The following is a 24534-nucleotide window of genomic DNA, read 5'->3' on the forward strand; positions in this document are numbered from 1 at the left end:
GTTGTTTTTTGTTTTTGAGGCAGGGTCCCTCTGTGTAGCTATGGCTGTCCTGGAACTCACTCTGTAGACCAGGTTGGCCTCAAACTCAGGGATCCACCTGCCCCTGCCTCCTGAATGCTGAAACTAGAGGTGTGTATCACCACTGCCCAGTCAGAAAAGTTTTCTAAAAGCATAAAACTACAATGGGTGGACCTCAGTGTTATGCTGAGTGAAAGAGGGCAGACAAGAAGGGGCAAGAGGAGTGTGTCTGTCTGAAGGTAGGGCAGAGCAGATGGCCAAGGAACCGGGATGGAGCAGTATGTTCTCATTGTGGCATGTCGCTCTGCCAGCAGGGGGCACAACCCACCAAGGTGCTGACAGAGAAACACAGCTCACAGGCTCTGAGCTGGCTGGGTGTACACTGGCGCCAGCAGGCTCCTTTGCTGGAGAGCCAGTGCTGTCCAAACAGCTCCCACGTGGTGAGTTCTGAGCCTTTATCTCATTGGTGCCACCTGCCAAGGCAGGGAAGGAACGCCTGGCCATTTGGAGAGTTCTGGATGGTGATACAATGACCAGTATAAATGTCAGCAGGGCTGGCTAAGGGTGGCCAGGAGAGGACAAAGGCAACCGCAGGGTAAGAGGGGTCACCTTCCAAGATGGAGAAGTTCAAGGCTGCAATGCTATTGGGGAGTGTTGGAGATGCCCTCGGCTATGGAAACATCTGCAGGGAGAACAGCATTTTAGGCTCAATCCAGGAGGAGCTGCAAAAGACAGGGGGGCTGGACAGCCTTGTGCTCTCACCTGGGAGGTGGCCAGTGAGCGACAACACCATCATGCACATGGCGACTGCTGAAGCCCTGACCACAGGTAGGACTGGCTGGTGTATGTGTGGCTCCAAGTGTGCTGGGGTAGAAAGACGGGCCACCTGGGTTGATAGCAAACCAGTACCAAGAACCCTGAAAGTGGTGCCTTAGAGCCCTGTGTTACCTGACACTGTTGCTGAAGGCGGGGATTTAATATTCACCCAAGACCTGGAGCCCGAGAAGCTGCGGGTAGGTCATGTTTCTCCCGAGAGTCTTTAGGGGACAGCAGCCCTTGGCAGATAATTAAGCTCCTGGTTCTAAACAGCATCGGCTTGTCTCTGTGTTAGGTGAGCAACCCTCTAGGAGCTGCTCTGCAGGGCGGGGCGGAGGTGGGATGGGGGAAGATAAAGCACAGACAGACATAGGTTCTCACTGCAGAGGCTGAGCATCTTATTCTAAGTCTATGCAGAAGAGCTTGAAATGTGGGCCCACTGAGATAACATTGTTCGGGGGCGGCATCTCAGATCCAAATAATTAAGGTTGAGCTGTCTGTCCGAGCGATCCAGTTTGGGCGTAATTTATGAGTAAATTGTCTAAGTTTTGGACTTGGAAGAACAGAGCTTGTTCCCTAAGGAGCTAAGATCAACAAAATGTTACTTGGATTTCAGAGACTCGCACATATACAAGCGCCGTGTGTCTTTTCTCGACACAGTGTGGTGGTAATACCCTGCAGGTCTGGCATGCCGTCATTGCAAAACTGAGGCCTGAGGCCAGCAGTTGAGCCAACAGACCCCACATACGCATTCCCTGCTCTGTCCGTCTGTTGTGAGCACGCCCAGCTTAGTTCTGTGGTCACTGTATAGGAATGCCACCAATGCCGTGTCTCTAAATAGAGCAGACGCACATTGATAAGATATGGTGTCACAGCTTGTTGAAAATGGTGAAGCATCTTTCTGAGTGTACCTCATGATGAAACGCAGGTATTTATGGATTCTGTGGTCATTGTATAGGAATATCATCAACTTGCCCCTGAATAACGAGGCGGAAGGAAGCACACTGCTGAGGTGCTTTCACCACACTACGGGGAGCAAGATGCTTCAAAAGTATTATGAATTCCAAATCTTTATTCCCTCTCATATTTGGGGGGCATACTTATCTGCTTTTATGGTCGATAGTACAGCTCAGAGCACACCACAGCTCACAACGTCTGGAGAACAGGACTTAAAACTGCAGTCAGAAGCCGGGCGTGGTGGCACACGCCTTTAATCCCAGCACTTGGGAGGCAGAGGCAGGCAGATTTCTGAGTTCAAGGCCAGCCTGGTCTACAGAGTGAGTTCCAGGACAGCCAGGGCTACAGAGAAACCCTGCCTCGAAAAACCAAAAACCAAAATAAAACAAAAAAAATGCAGTCAGTATTTACTGTGGATGTTTGTTTTCACATTGCCACATATACGCCAGTGCACAGCCAAGCCACATAGAGGTGCTTGTGGGTGCTTATTGCTGATGGGGGTTCTGAGAGTGCAGAGTGCTTGGCGGGTGTCTATCCTTGGGGCTTCCCTAGAGAGCTCCTGGCTCAGGTAGGTCCTGTGTAACAACACAGGGCACTTGGGATTCCACCAATGGACAACAGTCCACTCAAGATGAACTATGTACATTTAGGAAGATTTGGCTCTGTTTGCAGTATTGAGATTTTTTTTTTTGGTTTGTTTGTTTGTTTGTTTGTTTGGGGGAAAAGTCGTTCCCTGCCAGTCTCCAGGTTTTCCAAGCATATGTTGCTGTGTTGTGCCCTATCATAGCCTTTTATTGTAGTTCACGGACACCTCTTTAGTTGAGCCTCTACACCAGAGGTTCTCAACCTGTGGGTCACAACCCCTTTGGGGTCAAATGACCCTCTCACAGTGGTCACTTAAAGCCATTGTAAAACACAGATATTTACATTATAATTCATATTCATAACAGTAGCAAACTTTCAGTTTTGAAGTGGCAACGAAATAACTTTATGGCTGGGGTGGGGGCACCACAACGTGAGAAACTATGTTAAAGGTCACAGCATCAGGAAGATTGGGAACCGCTGCTCTTCAGAGTAAGCATGTATTCTTCTGCTCACAGAAACTCAAGGTTTTCTCTCTAACCAGCCCAGTCTTTTTTTTGTTTGTTGTTTGTTTGTTTGTTTTTTCGAGACAGGGTTTCTCTGTGTAGCCCTGGCTGTCCTGGAACTCACTTTGTAGACCAGGCTGGCCTCGAACTCAGAAATCCGCCTGCCTCTGCCTCCCGAGTGCTGGGATTAAAGGCGTGCGCCACCACGCCGGGCTACCAGCCCAGTCTTTAACCATTTAACCTACAGGAGGTCTTGGAGACAGGTCAGTAATGGTAGGCACAACTCCTTGCAGCAAATGTGTATGAGGCGCTGTCCCGCCCACCTTACACGCACTATCCCAAGGCCATGTCATTGTCACACTCTGAAAGGTGGCTTCAGGGTCTCCACAGGTGACAGGTGGACACCCAGAAGAGTTGGGTAACTCGTCCAGTGCTATGCAGACAACTGACAGCACATCCAGGACCCCTGACCACAACTGTGTTCTTATGTACCCTGTCTGCTGCCTAAGGTCAGTCAAAGTGGCCACAGAACTATGTATTGTGGTGTTTCCGTGCCCCAGAGCCTGCTCCCCAGAGTGGAACCACTCTCGGCACAATGAAACAGGTGCCACTCAGGATTTCATAACCCAGCAGAGACTATGCGATCTATAAGCCATGGCTCGGCTGCCACAGTGGCCGCAGCTCATTCAGGGTCAGCATGTGCCACTCGGGACCCGAGAGCAGAAACAAGGACAGGGCCTGACATTCTACAAGTCATGCCAGTAGTGCTGCTCCAGAGACCTCACTCCAAGGACTAAGGCAGCTTCACCAGGTCCCCCGGCGAGCACCTAGTGAGCATGCGCTTTGAGTGTGGCTCACATCGGGACTGTTTGCTCTGGGGCCCGGGTATGAAGCTCCACATTCCCAATTGGCTGCTGAGGAGCTGGTGCGATGCCTCGATGCACAGCCTGCAGAGACCTTGAGACCAGCTGAGGAAGGGTGTGCCAGACCTGCTCCTTTCCTTCCTCTCAGTGGCTCACTGGCAGACACACAGGCTGGAGCCAGAATGAAAGAGAGAGATTGCAACCTTGTGGAATTCTTGTTATTTTACTTCAAACTCCATCATAGTCTCCTCCTTCTCCTCCTTCTCCTCCTTCTCCTCCTTCTCCTCCTTCTCCTCCTTCTCCTCCTTCTCCTCCTTCTCCTCCTTCTCCGCCTTCTCCGCCTTCTCCTCCTTCTCCTCCTTCTCCTCCTTCTCCTCCTTCTCTTCCTTCTCCTCCTTCTCCTCCTTCTCCTTCTCCTTCTCCTTCTCCTTCTCCTTCTCCTTCTCCTTCTCCTTCTCCTTCTCCTTCTTCTTCTTCTTCTTCTTCTTCTTCTTCTTCTTCTTCTTTCCCTCCTCCTCCTCACTATTAATTACTGTTATTATTATTCTTACATTAGTTAAGAGCTGCTGGCCAGTCTTCTAAAGTGGCTTATCCTTCAGGAGGATTGGGTAGGGAGACGAGCGTCAAAGTTGAGGCAGAGTGCCCAGAAGGGTCAACCGACTGACCAGCCCATTTCTTGTTTATATTCCAACCTGAAAAGATGAGTGCCTGTGGCTGCTGGATTTCTTATGGCCCTCCTTTCACTCTGAGAAAGCTTGGTTTCAGTTGAAGGCGGAGATTTCGCACTATCTGATCTCATAATAATTGTTTAAGAGGGACCAGGGAGAGCCAGGCTGCCAGAATAGAAGAAGAAGCTGCTGCCATTTGTAAGCAGATAGCACCGGAAAACCAGTGCCAGCCGCTCAGACCTGCCTCCCAGCAGGGGTTTGCAGGCAGATGCAGCTAATTTTATTCCTGTAGGGTTGCCACATGAAGTCTGGCTGCGACTTAGGGAGCTCCCTCCTCCAAAACAAAGTTCGGCCCATCCTTCCTCCTGCCCCAGTTCCAAGCTAGGCATGAGCCCTGTAAGGAAGGAGAAATGGAGGGTTTGACTGTGTTCCAGGTGCACTGAGAGCAGGGCAGGGCAGGGCAGGGCAGGAGAGAGGCTCTTTCTCCAGGAGCTCACAGCCGTGGGTAAAGCTCTGATCCCATCAGTGAGCAGTCAGGCACTTCACTCCACTTGGCAACAAGGGAGTCTCAGAGGTTTCCAGCCCTCTCTGCTCTGGCACAGGTCATTACCAGTCCCTCGCCATGCCCTGTTCTTCTCTAACCACCCAGCTCTCAGCAAACACAGGTCAGCATGGCCAGTGAAAGAACCAGAGCTTGTCTCCTAGTGGCACTTTATCCTAAGCACAGCTGTGGCATAGGACAAAAACCCAGTGGTGGCCTTGCAGGAGCACACGGAAGATCATAACTACAGCCTCACCAGGTACCAGAACTCCCTCCTGCTCTTCAGATGGTCACACATGCTGGACTCCACTGACCTTTTATCCACCAACCTGTGGATTAACTTAGTGACCAAAAATCTCTGGCTCTGCTGTCAAAACCCATGTGTTCTGGCCGTGGCAGTCTTCCCTGGAGAAAATGGTGGTTGCTCTGGAGCCCGTGAGGTAGAAATGAGCGCCATGTTGGCTCAAGGTGGGGCTTCAGGATGGACTAGCTCTTTTCATCCCTGTGCCCCATGATCTTCAGTGTTTGGACCCACTCTGGTCCCCCAGATGCACTTCAGAGGACTAGAGCACGTTTGGCAATAGCAGCCACGCAGAACCCTGGTTTCCCAAGGGGATGATGGGTAATTGGGAACTAAGGCTCAGTGAAATCATCCTGTCTCCCAGTGTCCACTGCTCTGCATGGTACAGTTTGATATAGTTTGTCTTAGTGAGAGTTTTACTTCTGTGAACAGACACCATGACCAAGGCAAGTCTTATAAAGGACAGCATTTAACTGGGGCTGGCTTACAGGTCCAGAGGGTGGAGGAGACAGGGCAGCATCTAGGCAGGCATGATGTAGGCAGAGCTGGGAGTTCTACTTTTTCATCTGAAGGCTACTAGTGGAAGACTGGCTCCCAGGCAGCTAGGACAAGGACATTAAAGCCCATGCCCACAAGGCCACGCCACCCAACAGTGCCTCTTCCTGGGCCAGGCATATGTGTTATTCTAAGTAGTTGAGACTGTTAGTAGAAATGAAGGTGGTGGGTGTTCCCTAGACCCTTGGGACAGCAGAATAGGGTAACGGGCAATTAGAAGTCTAAAGTTTACCCAGGTGGCAGGGGAGCAGGGGAGCCATGGGTGGAACCTGTTCCTACCCCCCGCCCCTCCCATACTCGCTGCCACGCTGAGATCTGTCCCCCACCCCTCCCTCCACAGACTACTGGTGCCTAGACGACCTGTACCGAGAGATGGTAAAGCGCTACGTGGAGACGGTGGAGACGCTCTCAGAACATCGGCCAGATCCTTCCACGATCGAGGGCTGCTCCCAGCTGAAACCGGATAACTACCTCCTTGCGTGGCATACGCCCTTCAGTGAAAAGGGTCAGACACCTCTCTGTTCACAGAGCTGCAGTTAGGGACCCTGTGCGTGTGAATGCCGCCAGCCCATCCCGACACTTGGTGTGGTATTCCCATCCGTCTGGATCAGACGGATCCTTTGACAGATGGGGCATCCCCTGTGAGCTATCCCAGCTTGCTTGAGCATCTCTTAAAGATGCTGTCCACTCGACATCTTGCCATCTCCACTTTCCTTTAAGGACTATTTTCTGCTGCCTTTCCTTGAAGCTTATGTTTTGGTATGAAGTGCCGTCTATGTTCATGTCTCCTGTGTTCTATGCCATCTTCATGGGACACAGCATATAGGCAGCCCCAGCTCCCACCTCTCAGAGCCTCTCCGCCTCTTGTGCCTGTCTTGTGCTGGTACCCCTTTATAATAGTGAGCCCACAGATCTGCATTTGCCCTGAAGGGAACAGAGTGCACATGCTCCACTGTGGGTACCACACTGTCAGCCCCGCCTCCCCAGCTCCATCAATCTGGGGACCTGGGCTCACTCTTCCCAAACCGAAGAGGAAGTGCTACGACTTAGGATGTCTCGGAACTAAAGGGCAGGAGAGCAGCAGAACACTTGTGGCAGAACCAGGTCAGACACTGATACCCTAGGTAGGCCAAGAGAGAACAACCCAGGTCCGATAGAAGACGCAGTGAGAGCGGTATAGATGTCACCAGCAAGAGAGATCATCTGAAGGAGTCATGACTAAGAGTAGCAGTTTAAGCAAGTATAGCAGGAGTACTATTCTGTCCTCATTTCTGCTACTGGGATGAAATACCCCAGATGAAAGAGGTTTAGAGGGGAGGGGGGTTATTTCAGCTATGATTTCAGGTTACAGACCATCATCACAGAGAAGTCAAGGCAGGAACTTTAGTCAGCGAGTCACCACACCCACAGTCACGAGCAAAGAGAAATGAATGCATGTGCTTGCTTGCTTGTGCACAGCTTGATTCATCCACTTTTCAGTGTTCAGGATCCCTGGCTAGGGATGGTGCTGCCCACAGTGGACTGGGTTTTCCTACATCAATTAATTTAATTAAGACAATCCTGCCTGATATGCCCATAGACCAACCCAGTGTAGACAGTCCCTCGCTGAGACTCTTGCAAGGTTTTCCTGATTGTGTCATGTTGACAAAACTGACCAGCACAGCTACCAACCAGGAAAACCTCAGGGTCATCACTGCGGTACATGAGGAGGCATGCAGAGCTTCCTTCCAGGCAGGGCAAATGTGGCACAAACTCTCCAGAAGAAAACCCAGTATTATCTGTCAGAACTACTTAATGAGAGGTTAAGGTGGTTTTTTTTTTCTTTAAAGATTTATCTATTTTATGTATATGAGCACACCATTACTATCTTCAGACACACCACTTCAGGCACTGGATTCTATTATAGATGGTTGTGAGTCACGATGTGGTTTCTGAGAATTGAACTCAGGTCCTCTGGAAGAGCAGTCAGTGCTCTTAATCACTGAGCTGTCTCTCCAGCCCCCAGAACTACTTAATGAAAACACATTTTGAGCTGACATTCCATTTCTAAAATCTTAAAGACCCATTAAAGTGGCATAGTAAAGCAGGGGAGCAGAAATGTGTGAGGGTGACCCTTGTGCCATCAGTTGTACTAGCAAAAGCCTGCAAGCACCCGGGGGTCCCTCAGTAAGAGAATGGGAAAGTTAATTGTATTTCGATGCAATGGAGTGTCATATAGATGTTTAAAACCATGAAGTAGATCTGTGTGAGGAGATGTGGATATTCTTGGTTATAGATTGGTAGGAAAAAAGCAGGATTCCAGGACTGGAGAGATGGCTCATCAGTTAAGAGCACAGGCTGCACTTCCAAAGGTCCTGAGTTCAAATCCCAGCAACCACATGGTGGCTCACAACCATCTGTAATGAGATCCAATGCCCTCTTCTGGGGTGTCTGAAGACAGCTAGTGTACTTATGTATGATAATAAATAAATCTTTAGACCTGAGTGAGTGAGGCCAGAGCAAGCAGAGGTCCTGAGTTCAATCCCCAGAAACCACACAATGGCTCACAACCATCTGTACAGCCTCAGGGTTCTCATATACATAAAATAAATTAATTAATTAAAAAAATAATGCAAGATTCTAACCACTCCCCACAGCTGTATCTATGGAAAGGCCGTGCATGTGGAGAGAGTTCATAGGGTGTACACACAGGAGACTTCTCAAAGGACAGCAGAGAGCCTTCACAGCAGAAATAAAGAATATAAATGTTTTGATGTATGGAAGCGCAGCACATACGTGAAGTGCCTGAGGAGGAGGGCAGAAGGGACTCTACGTCTGATTCAACGCTGCTTCAGTTGTGCCCTGAGTCAAAGCATATCATGAGACTGACCTGGGCCAAGAGAAAGTCTGTTTTCAGGGGGCTAAATAACTCTGCTTTCGTGCTACCTGACCCCAGATCTCCTTTCTCTTGCCCAGGGCTCCGGTGGCCTTTACTGCTCACTTGTCTCCTTTACTGATTCTCCAGTGTTCCTTAGACCTCATACTTCAGAAATGTAGGACTCCCACAGGTCATGGGCACAAACCTGAGCTCAGGTGTCTATCACCCATGTAGGTTCAGGATTCGGAGCTGCCACCAAAGCGATGTGCATTGGAATGCGGTACTGGAAGCCAGAACGGCTGGAGACGCTCATCGAAGTCAGTATTGAGTGCGGTAGGATGACCCACAACCACCCTACAGGTAAAGCACTGAACGGGCACTGAATGGGGGCAAGCCTGATGCGGGCAATGATCCGCTTGAAGTGGGATCAAGTGTGGTTATGTTGGGGAAGCCATGCAAGGGGGAAATTCCCATGGTTCCTGTATCACTCACACCAAAACAAAAGAAATAGGGGTGTATATCTTGAGAGGAAACTGGGCTCTAGGCTAATGAGGGGTCCCAGTCAGTTCTGTGGGCTGACGCCTTTCTCCACAGCCTGGCCTGTACTATGTGCCTCTCTGCTTAGTCTCTGGGCTCTGTAGCAGCCCTGAAAAGGTGCCTTGCCTGTCATACAGAGGGAGAGGCAGAACCCACAGCTCTAGATGTGGGTTTGTACCCAAGGGGTGTTTGTACTCAGAAAGCCACTGGCCTGGGTGAGCAGAGCTGACTCTCTCTCTTCCTGATCCCCTCTAGGTTTCCTTGGGTCCCTGTGCACAGCACTGTTTGCCTCCTATGCACTACAGGGAAAGCCGCTCGTGCAGTGGGGAAGAGAGATGCTGAAGATGCTTCCTCTGGCTGAGGAGTACTGTAGGAAGACCATCCGGCACATGGCAGGTGAGCCGGACTTCCTCCTGCCCGAGCGTCTTCCGCTCACCCAGAGCATATGCGCTCACACTCAAACTCAAGTCCCGCACCCGCCACCCAGCAGCGATGGCTGTGCTGCCCCAAAGGCAATGCCTACAGAAGCCTTGGTCAGTTCCAGAACGTCCTCACCTGGCAGAGGGCAGACACTGCTCCAAGTAGCATCAGGACCTCAAGGAGAACAAAAGCCTTATGAGAGAGAGCAGCTTCTTCCCCATTACCCTGAGGTCTCAGAGACGGACACCCTCTGCCCCTCCAAGCAGACACCAAGTGTCTGGTGCAGAAGGGGAATTAATCCGCCTACATTTCACACAACCCCACCCTAACCTGGACTTGACTGAAGAGATGTATCCCATGGCACACACTTCCATCCCCACGCCATGAGTCCCCAGAGACCACGAAAAGTGCGTGATCTGGAGGTCTCTATCTGTCCTCATTAACCCAGGGCCTGTCAACCTTTTGGATATGGCCATCCTGTTTCATCAGACATCCCAGGAGCACTGTGGCTTCCAGGGTCTGACTCACAAGGAGCAAAGTATGCCCCACCCTCACCTGCTTGGCTCAGGAGTGCTGCTGGACAGGAGACATAGACACAGGGGCCTGAAGGCAGGACTAGGCAACTCAGTGCTCACTCTTCAGGCCACTGAGTATACACGGAACACACTGTCACCCCAGAGCTGCTCTACACGCTCCGAGGGATGTGTGAGTGGGTAGTGTAGATGGCTTTACGTGTCTGCCCGTGCACCTAGTAGGAACAAACTTTCTAAAATAAGCCACCAGGGTGTCCTGGGAGAGGGGAGGCTGGGAGCACAGGGCCAGGGTTACAGCTTCTCCGAGACAGCATGAAGCTGAGTGGCTCCTGAGCAGTCCCAAGAGTCACCACCAGAAGGGGGGGGCATGTTCTAGAGGGTTCCAGAATAAGGACACAGGACACACAGAGGACACCCACTTGGCCTTAGCCCTGGGGGAAATGGGGCCCAAAGGATGACGCCAGGCATTCGAGCTAGCTCATCTCTGAACTGTCCGACCTTCACTTACTTCGCCTCCAAGGAACATTTATACCCTTTAATTTTTTGCTTAATCTATCATTCCCTGGTTCCTCTGACTCGAATGTCCCCCGAAGTTCCTCCAATGCTACCCATAGTAGGTGGGCTGTTTCTCTCACCCAAGCAGGTTCACCAGCCCCCCCCCAAGACTGGAAGGTAGTTGCTGTGATAGAGTAGAACCTTACAGTGCAATGTTCACATTGCTAAGGGACACCCTAGACACCCAGGAGTCCAGGTGGCTATTTCTGAAGTGTGCCATTCATGAGGGGTAGGGGGGGGCATGAGGCTGAGAACAGAGTCCACTGCCAGGCCATTTGGAGACATAGCTGTTTCTAAGAGGTGACCCCAGAGAAACAGTCCAGCTATGCCTGTGTGATTTTACGTTTGCTTAATCCAGGGCCTTAGGAGTTTCTTCGACACAACACTTTGAATAGACCCTAAGCTCACTCAACAACTGCTCCGTAAACACCCTTGAAGGGTGTCTGGTGATGGAGAGTGTCTGGTGATGGAGAGTGTCTGGTGATGGAGAATGTCCGGTGATGGAGAGTGTCCGGTGATGGAGAGTGTCCGGTGATGGAGAGTGTCCGGTGATGGAGAGTGTCCGGTGGAGCCTCTCTAGGTGTGAGAGGCAGCTGAAAGAATCAGACAGACTTTGCCGGTCCTGGCTCTGAGTCTGGAAATCTCCCTCCCGAGCGCCTCAGGCTATCGCCTCCCTGAGAAGGGAGCAGAGCTAGGGCCAGTGCTGGCCCGCACAGGCCTTTTGCCTCTAGTGGTATTCAGGCAGGCAATCTTTTAGCTTTGTGAGGCCCAGCAGGTCCAGAGTCCCAATGTTCTCATCCAAGAGGCTGTCCTAGCCTCCGTCCTCTGCTGTCCAGCCATAGACAGAAAACAGGTTCTGAATCTTTACCTTCAGCTATGCCCCCCCAGTCCTTACCAGCCCCTAAAGGTCAAGGCGTTCCCCACCCTTTGGCACCTCCAGAGGAGGACACACTGGGAACCTCCCAGGGCAGGCGCCCCATTTCCTGCTGCCTTGTCTCTGGAGGTCTCGGTCCTCTGTAAGATGAGCGGCTGCTGGCCACTGCCCAGCTGGTCCCCTCTTCATCAGATGTACCAGGCAGAAGTACTTCAGCTCCCCTGGGGCTTGGGTTTCAGGCTCTCAGTAGCAATGGAACTCTTCCTCTCACTGTGCTCGTCCAGGGTTGAGTTCATCAAAATACAGACGTCCCTATTGGTTTTGTTTTGGATCCCTGGGTTTCTCTGTTTTTCTCTTTTCTGTCACTTATGCATGCTAGGCAAGGCCCCTTAACCCTAAGCTGTACCCCCTAATTAATTAAAATTATGGGCCCACAATCACCCTGCGATCAATCGCTTTCTGCTTTAGAGACCTGTTAAGTAACCCCGGTGTTGTTTTGCATGCCCCCCCACTGCCTGTGCTACTTCTGGAAGCAGCCATCCCCATTGGAGCTGCCTACTTTTGGCACAGATACATCGCCATCCCCACAGCTGCAGCCAGGGGAGGGCACTGCTCACCTCCCCCCATCCCCGTGCCCACCGGCAGCCCGCCCGTCCTGTGCTTGCCTCTAGAGTACCCACCTCCCCCACCCCGTGCCCACCGGCAGCCCGCCCGTCCTGTGCTTGCCTCTAGAGTACCCACCTCCCCCACCCCGTGCCCACCGGCAGCCCGCCCGTCCTGTGCTTGCCTCTAGAGTACCCACCTCCCCCACCCCGTGCCCACCGGCAGCCCGCCTGTCCTGTGCTTGCCTCTAGAGTACCAAGAGCACTGGTTTTACTTCGAAGCAAAATGGCAGTTTTATTTGGAGGAAAGAAAAATCAGAGAGGACACAGAAGACAAAGCCACCTTTCCCGACAACTATGACGCAGAGGAGAGAGACAAGGTGAGTCCAGCCCCAGCCCTGGGAACTCCAGGACACAGCGAGAGAGTGAAAGAGAATGTCGGGTGGGCAGCAGCCACAGGGATGGACTGGAATCTTTTCCTGGACTCACAGTGACCCGTGGTTCTCTTCAGACCTACAAGAAGTGGAGCTCAGAAGGCCGAGGGGGGCGGCGCGGTCATGATGCCCCCATGATAGCCTACGATGCCCTTCTTGCTTCGGGGAGCAACTGGACCGAGCTGTGCCAGCGAGCCATGTTTCACGGAGGTAAGGCACCCTCCTTTGGTATGGCTACTTCCAGAAGGTGCTAATCTCTGTACGCTGAAGCACTTCTAGGGATTTAGGGTCCACGGATGTGGGGTTAAGCTACAGACCCAGATTCCAGGCTCATTTCCATTGCTGGACACGCTCTGCAGTCTCTGACTGCAGTACACACTACTGTGGCATGTAGGCCACAGATACAGTTACAGTAACCTACTTTGGTGTGTCCCACATCAAAGTCTCACAGGTGACCACTGTCAGGACAGTGACCAGGCACAGGGACTCTTCTCTTTCCAGCCACCCTCCAGAGTTGGCAGGTTTCTCTCGCCCAGACTATACAGGTTCCTCCCTCCTGCAGTTCTGTGGCCTGTACAAAGCACAGCATTTTATAGCCAGGTTCCTGGGTCTGGATGAAACACTTCTCTTCCTGAGGCCTATTGTCCCTTGGTGGCCCCCACTCCATGGGCTTACCAAGTGCGGGAACAAACGATAAGAACTGTGCAGAAATCCACAAACACTAGGCTCACCGATGTTTGCTGGTACCCGTACTTTAGCTAGGACCACCTGTGTCCACGCCACTGAAGTCAGCCATGAACTTCCGGGTGTAAGGAGGGCAGAAGGAGCTGAGCAGGGGGAGTCACCTCAGAGAGTCCACATAGGCAGGAGCATCTTATACAGACAGAAAGGCAAAAAGACACACATTTGCGTCATCCCCCTCGTCCTTGCAGACAGGGATGGAGTGAGCACAGAGGATCTAGAACATGAGCAGCCATGTTCTGAGGCAAGCTAGGAGATGAGGAGGGCTGGCGGGTACCTGATATGGACAAGGGAGGCAGGATAGACCATGGGTCAGTGCCCTTGTAGCTGCCTCTGACCAGGACAAGTGCATCTTGGTGCAGTTGAGCGTGTGGCTAGAGTCCGAGGCTGGCAGGGGAGTTCTATGTGGGGCCAGAGCTTTGTCCCACAAACTATATCGGGTCCTTCAACATTCTTTCCACTCTCCTCAGAGAATTCAACTGGTGTCAGGGCTATCCAGGAAGCACCTTTAGTTATAGAGACAGAAAGGCAGGCCTGGCTTCCTGGGTGTCTGTGGGTGTCTGTGTTCAGGCCTCTCCCAGGACCAGCACCCAGGTCTCTAGGTGTATCTATTCCAGGAAGTATGACCCTGCCCTCCCCTCCGTCAGCCCTGTGGCCCCAGCCTCATTCAATCCAGTTGCTTTCCCCACTGTGTGTGCCCAAACATGGCTATGCCAGGCCAGGCCATGAGAGTGTGTCTAGAACGTTAGCAGGGCTCAGAAGCGGCTCGGGGTCAGAGGTCATGTGGGGAGAAATCACAGGCAGTGCCAAGGCTCCCAGCCAACAAGACAAGGGCCACATGACATAGATGCCACTGCCCAGATTTTTTTGTTTGTTTTTTAGAACTGGCAAATTCTTTTTTTTTTAAATTTTTAATATTTTTATTACATATTTTCCTCAATTACATTTCCAATGCTATCCCAAAAGTCCCCCATAGCGCCCCCCACTTCCCTACCCACCCATTCCCATTCTTTTGACCCTGGCATTCCCCTATATTGGGGCATATAAAGTTTGCAAGTCCAACGGGCCTCTCTTTCCAGTGATGGCCGACTAGGCCATCTTTCGATACATATGCAGCTAGAGACAAGAGCTCCGGGGTACTGGTTAGTACATCATGTTGTTCCAACAATAGGGTTGCAGATCCCTTTAGCTCCTTGGGTACTTTCTCTAGCTTCTCCATTGGGAGCCCTGTGATACATCCAATAGCTGACTGTGAGCATCCACTCCTGTGTTTGCTAGGCTCCGGCATCATCTCACAAGAGACAGCTATATTTGGGTCCTTTCAGCAAAATCTTGCTAATGTATGCAATGGTGTCAGCGTTTAGAAGCTGATTATGGGATGGATCCCTGGATACGGCAGTCTCTAAATGGTCCATCCTTTCATCGGCAAATTCTTTTTTATATATATTTTATTTTATTTATATTTTTAATATTTATTTATTATATGTAAGTACACTGTAGCTGTCTTCAGACACTCCAGAAGAGGGAGTCAGATCGATCTCATTACGGATGGTTGTGAGCCACCATGTGGTTGCTGGGATTTGAACTCCAGACCTTCGGAAGAGCAGTCGGGTGCTCTTACCCACTGAGCCATCTCACCAGCCCCTAGAACTGGCAAATTCTTGAAGCTTTATGTGCTGCATAAGTGTGTTCAGTTATCTTCCTTACACTGTCTCTTTAATATTAATATACACAGGTATATTTCTATTAGAATTGTTTTGGATCATTTCTTGTGTACATTTCCATGAACATGTCTTAGTGTGTAACACTTTGGATGGTTCCTCAGAATGTTTTTTCCTCATCAATTAATTTATGTATTCACTTTATATCCTAATACCAGCACTCCCCCCTATCCTCCTAGTCCACCCTTCCTTCTCCCTCTGAGAAGGGGGAGGACCCCATTGGGTATCACCCCGCCCTGGCACATCAATTCACTACAGAACTGGGTGCATCCTCCCTCACTGAGGCCAAACAAGATGGCCCAGTCAGGGGAATGGCATCCACAGGCAGGCAACAGGTCCTGGGGAAGCCCCTGCCCCGGTTGTTGTGGGGAACCATATGAAGACCAAGTTGTACATCTGCTATGGATGTGTGGGGCTCGTAGGAGGGCTTGGTCCAGCCCATGCTCGCTCTTTGGTTGGCGGTTCAGTGTGATTTTAAAAACTGCTTGAGAGGCAGGAAACAGGTGACCCTGACAAGTGATACTGAGAAGCAGGCTGCAAAGCTGTAGAGGACCTCAGCAGGCAAATGGGTGGCTTAGTATGAACAGGACACTGAGTTTGATCCCCGGCACCGCACACATGCATGCACACGCACATGTGCACTCACACACACACACATGCACACCGCCACATTCATGCACACACACACACACATGCACATGTGTGTGCATGTACACACATGCACGCCACCACATGCATGCACACACACACACACACATGCATGCAAGAGAGACATGGTGTTGCATCCCTGTAATCCAAGAACTTCGAAGATGGAAGCATGAGGGTCATAAGTTCAAGGTCATACTTGGCTACCTAATGAGTTTGAAAGCAGCCTGGATTACTTGAACCTTGTCTCTGAAAAACTGTGTGTGAGATAGGAAGTGGGCGTGGCTCAGCAGGTGAAGGCAATTGTAGCCAAGCCTGATAACCTGAGTTTAATTCCAGGTCATTAGAAAGAAAGAACCAACTCCTCCATACAGGCACTGAGGCAGGCACATGTGCACACTCACGTACACACAATAATCAAATGGGATAAAATCTTTTTAAAACGGGGGCGGGGGTAGGGGGGTTAGGGTATCTCAGTTGGTAGGGTACTTGCCTAACAGCACTGAGCCCTAGGTTTAATCCCCTCGACCTCATAAATTAGCTGTGATGATGGCATGTGCCCACAGTCCCAGCATTAAGGACACCAAATCAAGACATCCAGGAATTCAAGGCCACCCTGGGCAGCAAAAGACCCTGATTCAAAACGAACTATGGGCTGGAGAGATGCTCAGCTGTTAAGTGTGCTTGCCGCTCTCACAAGTAACCTGAGTTCCGTTTCCAGCATCCACATAGCAACACCACCACCACTGAGCCCATGTCCAGGGGCTTTGATAGCGTCTTCCGGCCTCCATCGGCAACAGACACACATACGGCACACGTGCATGCAGGCAAAGCACTTATAGCCATAAAATAAAAATAAGTATTAAAGAAACAAACAAAGAAAAGTAGGCCAGAGAAGGAAAGGTGTGGAGCACATAACTGTCGGAAACAGAGCAGCCTGTGCGTTCTGCACATTCAACCTTAGTTTTATGAGCTGTTATGAGGTGGGCAGCATAGTTATGGAGTGTCTTAGTTAGTCTTGTCCTGCTGTGAACAGACACCATGACCAAGGCAAGTCTTATTAAAAAACAACATTTAATTGGGGCTGGCTTACAGGTTCAGAGGTTCAGTCCATTATCATCAAGGCAGGAGCAGGGCAGTGTCCAGGAAGGCATGGTGCAGGAGGAGCTGAGAGTTCAACATCTTCATCTGAAGGCTGCTAGGAGAAGACTGGCTTCCTGGCAGCTAGGATGAGGGTCTTAAAGCCCACACTCACAGTGACACACCTAACAAGGCCACACCTTCTAATAGTGCCACTCCCTGGGCCAAGCATACTCAAACCATCACAGGGAATAAGGTAACTCTTTCTCCTCTCAGTCATGATGGGATAGGCCTCCCCTTTAGGATAGTTCTTCCCATAATGCACTAGAGAAGGCTAAAAAGGATGGATGAGAAGCACAGAGTAATAATGCCAAGCGCACACGTGCAACAGGCGAGAAAGTCCCTGGGACCAGAGTTTCTGACCTAGAGGGACAGCCTCCCTGCAGCATCGAGCCTGCCTGACCACGAAGGGGTTCTGACCATCAGGAGATAGATACCGTACCACATACCTCACACATAGCTCCTTTACGACATTGCTCCAAGTCCAAAGATGGATCTCACGGCCACCTCTCAGTTGAGAAACTTTATTATGAAAGCTGAAACCGGCTTTTTCAGATTTTCAGGCTGTACAAACAGGACTCGGGCTATCTTTTAAGACTCCGTTCCCCCTGCTCCGCTACTCACGACTACCTGCTACCTAACGCCACTGGGCTGACTTGGGGTCGCAAGATGTCACCTGAATAGGGGAAGAGAATGGGGGGACCCTGTAGAGCAGGGAAGAGCCTGGTGCTTTTAACTGTGACCGCCTCAGTCACTGGCTGCCCACAGGGTCCTGTACATTTTGAGAGAGGGGACTGCCACGGAGCCTTGGCTGGCCTGATATTCACTTTCTAGCCCAGGCAGGACTTGAACTCATGTCAGTATACCCACCTCAGCCTCCACTCTGCCTGTCTTCTCCGGGGTGGTCTCAGAGATGTGGGGGAGCAGGCTTAGTCAGTGGGGAGCCCCTCTAGGATGCACCTGTGTTTGCTATTTCAGGAGAGAGTGGAGCGACAGGGACGATCGCCGGCTGCCTGTTCGGGTTGCTGCACGGCCTGGCCACTGTTCCACGGGGCTTGTACCAGGAGCTGGAACACAAAGGCAGACTAGAGGATCTGGGCGCAGCCCTGCACCGCTTGTCCACAGAAGAAAAGTAAAGTGTTTCTGACATTTCCCCTCCCAGAGGGCAGTGCGGAGTGCCCTCACTCAGGTTTAGAGCTTCCTCTAAGTTACCACCCGAGGAACACACACCTCATGGGTCATAATTCAACTGTAACTTTCCCCTCCAATATCAAACCCTCTTTGCTATATAAAATATGTTGTCCTAAGAGAATATTTTTCCTCACCTTCTCAGAAGCCTGGTGCTCTGCTGCCCTGCCCCCCCCCCCCATCTCTTGAGCTTGCTGCATGCAAACCTCCCAATGGTTGGTGACAAGCTATTTCCTGGACAACAGGTGTATTTCATTCTGTCCCAAGTCCAGCAATGCTCGATCACTTACCTGAACAACACTAACAGCCTTGACTCTCCATAGGAGAACCTTCTTCAGTCTTTCCATTGCCTAGCTGTATCTACCTGAGACCCTGGGGGCACACTGTGAGGTGGGGCATCTCTCTGCTGCAGTCAGATTCATTCATGTCTCATGGTCGAGAGGGTTGGTGGCTTCAAGATGTACCCAGGGCAGTCATTTAACCTCTTTACCATGTTTTGGTCGCTAACCCTCTTACTGGAATCTTTATGAACATTGAGAAATCCAGGCAGCAGCAGGTGGCCTTCTGTGTCACATACGGCACCTTGCTTTGGTAGGTGAGATCCACGTCAGAGGAAGTCTGTAGCCACTGTGTCCCATTCGTTCCCCAGGACAGGTTGGCTGGGAGTGTGAAGAAGGTGGACACACGCTCCTCCAACCGTGGCTTTCAACACGGATTTTCCCCCGTTAGTGACGAGTGTGAAGCCAGCCACCATCGATGACAGATGGCTGGGGCTGTGCCTGGGCAGTACGTCTGGGGTTGTCCTGTCAGTCCTGTGTCCTTCTCACAAGACTTGTCTCTGAGGAGAGCCAACACTGTCTGCAGTAAGAGGCTGGTGGGGTGCCTTTGAGGCTCTGGTGGGCAGGGGCTAGGGCAGAAGGCATTCATTTGTTGGTATCTGTACAGCCTATAGGATGCGAACTCTCCCCGGGCCTTGCCTGCTTCTGAGGGATGGGATTTGGGGATGCCTCTCTGTCCCCTTGTGGTATTAAGTAGACAACTGGACAAATACCTGTGGACTTTATTACCAAGGGATGCCAACACAGGCTTAAAGATGTGTTGGGACTTCCTGAAGTTGCCCTGTCCCAGGTATCCTAGGGAACTGTCCTATATTTATGGAGAAGCAAGCACGTCTTGGAACATAGCTGTTGTTTTGTGAGAGTACCTGGCTTCCATTTTGTGGACAAGAGTAGAGTCATATGGTGGACGGGTCTGTGGTGCTTGTCACTGGGCAGGTGTGTGTGTGTGTGTGTGTGTGTGTGTGTGTGTGTGTGTGTGGTTTACTGATTTTTTTTTTTATTTGAAAGGTCTCTATATAGCCCTAACCTAGAACTCACTATCTAAGCCAACCTGGCCTGCTACTCACAGAGGTTTGTCTGCCTCTGCCTCTCTGGTACTGGGATTAAAGGCGTGTGACACCATGCCCGGTTAAATTGTTGGTTTTATTTTGTTCTGTTGGGATAGGATTTCGCGGTGTAGCCTGGGATGGCCTCAGGCTCATGATCCTTCTGATGTGCTCGGCCTCCCCAGCACTGGCTACAGGCTTGTGTCAGCACACCCAGCTGACCTCCACATCATGTGTGTGAACAAATCAGTCTCTGCCAATAGCACGATAAGCTGTACTTCATTCTGGGACAATTGCTTTGCTCTCCTAGTTCTGATATTGTGATGTAGGCAACATTTTTTGCTCCCTAGTTGAATCAGTGAGCGAGGAACTAGCTACCTCTTATGAGTGTAACACCTTATGAGTCCAATACCTGAGACTAAGGCAATGTCATGTGCCCTGCTTCAACACAAGGTCAGTTACATCTGTGCGTTAGATTTTGGAGGGAAGAGTGTTTCTTATTCCTAGGTGACAAACTGGGGTGACTTCCATGTGTGAGTTGTAGATGTGACCTTCTGTACCCATTCTCTGCCTAAGGCAACAGGTGGACATCTGCTGTTGGTCTAGAAGCACAGGCATGCAGGTAGAATCTGGGCATAGGCTGAGAAGTCTTGGTTCCTGGAGAAGGTGAACTTGGGAAAGATCTGCACTTCAGTGTGTTCTCGAGAGTGTCTGTGACTTTACGCCTCGGTTCCCAGCAGAGAGTCAAGTTCCCAGAAGAGGAACACTTGTTATGTGGGCAAGGCTGGTCAGGAGACACAAAGTTTTGGAATTCTGCTAATTTAGATGAATTTACCTAAATTCAAGAAAGAGACTGAGCCAGGCGGTGGTGGTGCACACCTTTAATCCCAGCACTCGGGAGGCAGAGGCAGGCAGATTTCTGAGTTCGAGGCCAGCCTGGTCTACAGAGTGAGTTCCAGGACAGAGAAACTATACAGAGAAACCCTGTCTCTAAAAACCAAAAAAAGAAAGAAAGAAAGAAAGAAAGAAGAAAGAGACAGAGAGAGAGAGAGAGAGAGAGAGAGAGAGAGACCCATAAAGAGAGCACAGTGGGGATGGACCAGAGCCAAGGCCTTACATGTGCCAGGCAGGTGCTCTGTCACTGAGCCACAAACCCAGACCCAGGTCTTTCATTTATATTTGAAATCATCTTTCCAAGGCATTCATATCTGAAAGCCATATAAGAGGTCAGTATTGTGGATGATAGCCCTTTCTGGCAATTGGAGGGTATAAATTGTCTAGACAAGATGATAGATTCCTCAGAGAGTTTAACAAATTAGATTCTTAAGCAGGATGCAACAATGCACAGTTTAAATAAGATCAGTATGTTGGAGGCAGAGGCAGGAGGATCACGAGTCTGAGGCCAGCCATAGCTATGCGGATGGGGCAAGGCTAGAGCGGCATGGCAAGACCCCACCTTAGAAAGAAAATAAAAACCACCACCAACAAACACCTACAAGACAACCGCAGAGCTTATGTAACACCAGGTACAAACACTCCTCTGCCACTCTCAGCGGGAGTTCAGCCAAGTTCCAGTCTCAGCCAGTTAAGTCCCAGAGCTGTTTGGGTGCCTGGCTTCCCCAGTCTCTGCCGTGACCATAGTAATAACAGCCACCACTGTCAAGCATGTGTCTCCATCAATCTAGGTTTTCTGTGAGGTAGGTAGTGTTGAAGAACTTGTGTTGTAGGTAGGAAAGTATCTGGAGGCCAGAGTATCCCATTTGGGACAGAGCAGTAGAGTTTAGCTCCCATATCTGACAACCCACGCCTTTCCCTCTGCCCTCTGGCCCAGGCAGCCTCTGTGCCATCCATAGCCTCACCTCCCTGAAGAGAGTGGCTTGGTGAGGTCAATGGGCCTGTCCTGAAGGGAGATGGAAAACTAGCCCAAGGGCGAGAGCTGATATTAAAAACGCCCAACCTGATGTTCAACGCAAATGCCTCATTAAAATCTCCATCATTGCTTGGGGGCAGAGGGATGCACACTTTTCATCCCAGCACTCGGGAGGCAGAGGCAGGTAGACCTCTTGAGTTCAGGGCCAGCCTGGTCCACAAAGTGAGTTCCAGGACAGCCAGGGCTGCACAGAGAAACCCTGTCTCAAAAAACCAAAACCAAACCAAACCAAAACAAACAAACAAACAAAAAACCTAAAATTTCTGCTAAGTTGGAAGTGTCTTTTAGGACACTGGGCTGGCATTGCTCTGGTGATAAAACTGCCACTGGCTTGATTTACTTCTCGCTATTAGAAATACACTGAGAGCACACTCGGGATGTTGTAACTAGAGAATCCGCATGAGTGTGAGGGTGAGGACCTGCTCCCAAGGTGCCCACACGTGAATAAGACAGCAGTGCTGTCCAGAGCCCACTGACCTGCTCGGTCCCTTGCTAAGCTCACCACAGACTTGCTATTGTCTTAGCGCCAGGGCAAGCCCTTCCAGGACGCTTTGGAGAGCATCTTAGTAATCTACTTGCCCTCCCGTGGTTCCTGCGGAGGGCCATCACTCAGGGCCACTACCCCTCTTCCTCGAGTGTATGACTACTAGCCTGGGTGATGCCAACTTGGAGAGCATCTCCCTCCACAGTCACCCCCAGTGCTCACCCTCAAATCCTGGGAAGCTCTGACACCCTCTGAATGGCCCCATCTATGTCAGCGTCCTTGAATTCCACTCCTCGCACCACAGCTTCACGGTGCTGTTTCTTCTTTCCTCTCCTTTCCTAATTTGATGAAAAGTCAGTCCTTCCCTCCTCCCTCCCTCCCTTCTTCCCATCCTCCCTCCCTCCTCCACTCTTACCTCCTTCCCCCCTCCCTTTCCATCTTTCTTTCCTCCCTTCTCTCCTCTTTCCCTCCTTCCCTCCCTCCCTTCTTCCTTCCTCTATCCCCCTTCCTTTCTTCTTTCTCTCTTTTCTCCTTTTTGAGATAAGTTCTCAAAACCCAAACTGACCTATAAATTTGCACTCTCCCTCCCCGCACCTCCTGATCATGAGGATCACCAATGTGCACCGTCATGCTTGGCCTCAGATAACTTGGAACATATTTTAAAAAGCCAAGTGTGGTGGCTCGCACCTATAATTTCCCGACTTGGGAGGCTAAGCCAGGAGTTATCACCACAAATGAGAGGCCAGCTTGAGCTGCACTGTGAGTCCCAAGCTAGTTAGCTTCTGGCTACAAAGTGGTGCCTGTCTAAAAGAAAAAAAGAAAAAGAAAGAAAACAAATAAACAGTCGAAACAGTAGACAGCTCCAGTATTCTTTCTGCACAGTTTTACAACTGCTGATGCTGGGTCACAATGGTGTGTCATTTTCTCTGCCCCTCTTCCTACATGCATATGCACGCATGCACGCATAGCCAGAGACACAGGGACACAGTTACAGAAACACATAGAAACACAGAGATAGAGACACACAGGTAACTTTTTTTCTGAATCGTTTACCAACAAACCACAAAACTTAGGTGCTTATGGTTTTGAGGGTTTTTTGCCATAATTTTTGCCATGAATTTTTTGAACAAGCACTCTCTTCTCTCACTGCTGTAAGTCAGAGGGTTGACAGGGTTAGAGTTGTACAGTCTGTGTCCTAGCACCCTACTCTGAAACACTGTTATTTTATATTACACAACTTGCCAGCTGCCTCACCAAGGCCCCCCTTTTCATCTGCTTTTCTATGCCACATCCCCGCACAGATCAGACACCTCCCCACCCCCACACCTGCTCTCAGTCCTTCACCTCCACAGGTACTGAACAGCAGCGTGAGGCCGTAGCCATCACCAGAGTGAGATTCCAAGACCCCTTTATTCCCTCTTGGATTTTGAGGCATTGAAGAGTGCCCAACTCTTAGTAGGCCTGGGTCAGCCCAGGTGATGGCTGTTGTAGATCACTCACAGCCCAAGTGACCAAACATCTCTCCGTCACACGTGTTGGATCCAGCTGCAATCCCAGGGGTACCACGGCCAAGGCAACCAGGCATGAGTCTTGAGACAAGTGTGTTTGATCACACTGACATTCAGATTCGGGACTCCACCCATGGCTGTCTAGCTTCACAAATAACAGGGAGGCATTAGCAAGCATCTGCTACATAGCTCCCCCAGACAGGAGTCACCATGAGAATGAGCTCACAAGTGACAGGCGACACTAACACTGCTCCGTGGCTCCTTCTGAGACAGTGACACCTTAGGCCTCACAGGTGCTCTCTCCACATCCCTAGTTGGGTCTTCTGCACTGTTTGGAAAATACTTTTTTCTCTTAGAAATGTATTTTCATCACTCATAGCCTAACATCAGACCTACTAGGAACATACTCAGAGTCTCGCTTAAAAGGCTCCGTTATTTAAAACCAGACTCCGTGGATAATTGTAGCTCAGTGGTAGAGTGAGTGCCTAGTATATGTGAGGACCTGGGTGATTTCCATCCCAGGAAAACCCGGGAAACAAGACGCAATCTTACTTTTTTTTTTTTTTTGTGGTTTTTCGAGACAGGGTTTCTCTGTGTAGCTCTGGCTGTCCTGGAACTCACTTTGTAGACCAGGCTGGCCTCGAACTCAGAAATCCGCCTGCCTCTGCCTCCCGAGTGCTGGGATTAAAGGCGTGCGCCACCACGCCCGGCGCAATCTTACTTATAAAAGTAAAAAAGGAATCTAGAGTGTGTCTCTCTTCATAACACTAACTTGGCAAGTGCATGCACGGAGCCCTTGGGCAGGTCACTGGCTGAGCAGCTAGCCCTGAGACAGATGATTGCTGCTCTGTGGAAGTGACCAGGCTGTGCACACTGTCTAAGGTCCTCATATCAGTGCCCCACTTGGACACCGAGCCTGTCAAGACTGCGTGGCTGGATGAGATACAAATGGGTTCCTGACCCAGTGATGATAGTAGCCTCTGAGGGTCCCTGTCCTCAGGGCCATCTTGTCTTGTCACACCAGGGTGACCATGAGGATCTATGATTAGAAGCTGATGAAGCAGCCAGCAATCTGTCTATGAGCTAAGGAGGTGGGGACTGAGGGACGGCAGGCAAAGGCCACTGGCCCCTGAGCCAGGGAGGCCTGGTTCCCTAATATTCATGGCTTTTGAGA

The 24534-nt window shown here is 50.6% G+C and overlaps 1 protein-coding gene across 1 annotated transcript in view; it reads left to right on the top strand.

The window, feature by feature from the left end:
* Nucleotides 1–492: 492 nt before the first annotated feature.
* Adprhl1 (ADP-ribosylhydrolase like 1) overlaps nt 493–24534 on the top strand; it is a 35643-nt gene continuing 11601 nt past the window's right edge. Inside the window, exons 1-7 of the mRNA XM_085844176.1 lie at nt 493–846; nt 6148–6312; nt 8899–9024; nt 9457–9597; nt 12438–12565; nt 12697–12829; nt 17845–17998. Of these exons, the coding sequence (XP_085700302.1) occupies nt 636–846; nt 6148–6312; nt 8899–9024; nt 9457–9597; nt 12438–12565; nt 12697–12829; nt 17845–17998 (1058 nt within the window). The 5' untranslated portion in view covers nt 493–635. The remainder of the gene's footprint in view (nt 847–6147; nt 6313–8898; nt 9025–9456; nt 9598–12437; nt 12566–12696; nt 12830–17844; nt 17999–24534) is intronic.

This window comes from Mus caroli, unplaced genomic scaffold, assembly GCF_978045245.1.
Source record: "Mus caroli unplaced genomic scaffold, Mus_caroli_1 scaffold_10, whole genome shotgun sequence".
Taxonomy (NCBI): domain Eukaryota; kingdom Metazoa; phylum Chordata; class Mammalia; order Rodentia; family Muridae; genus Mus; species Mus caroli.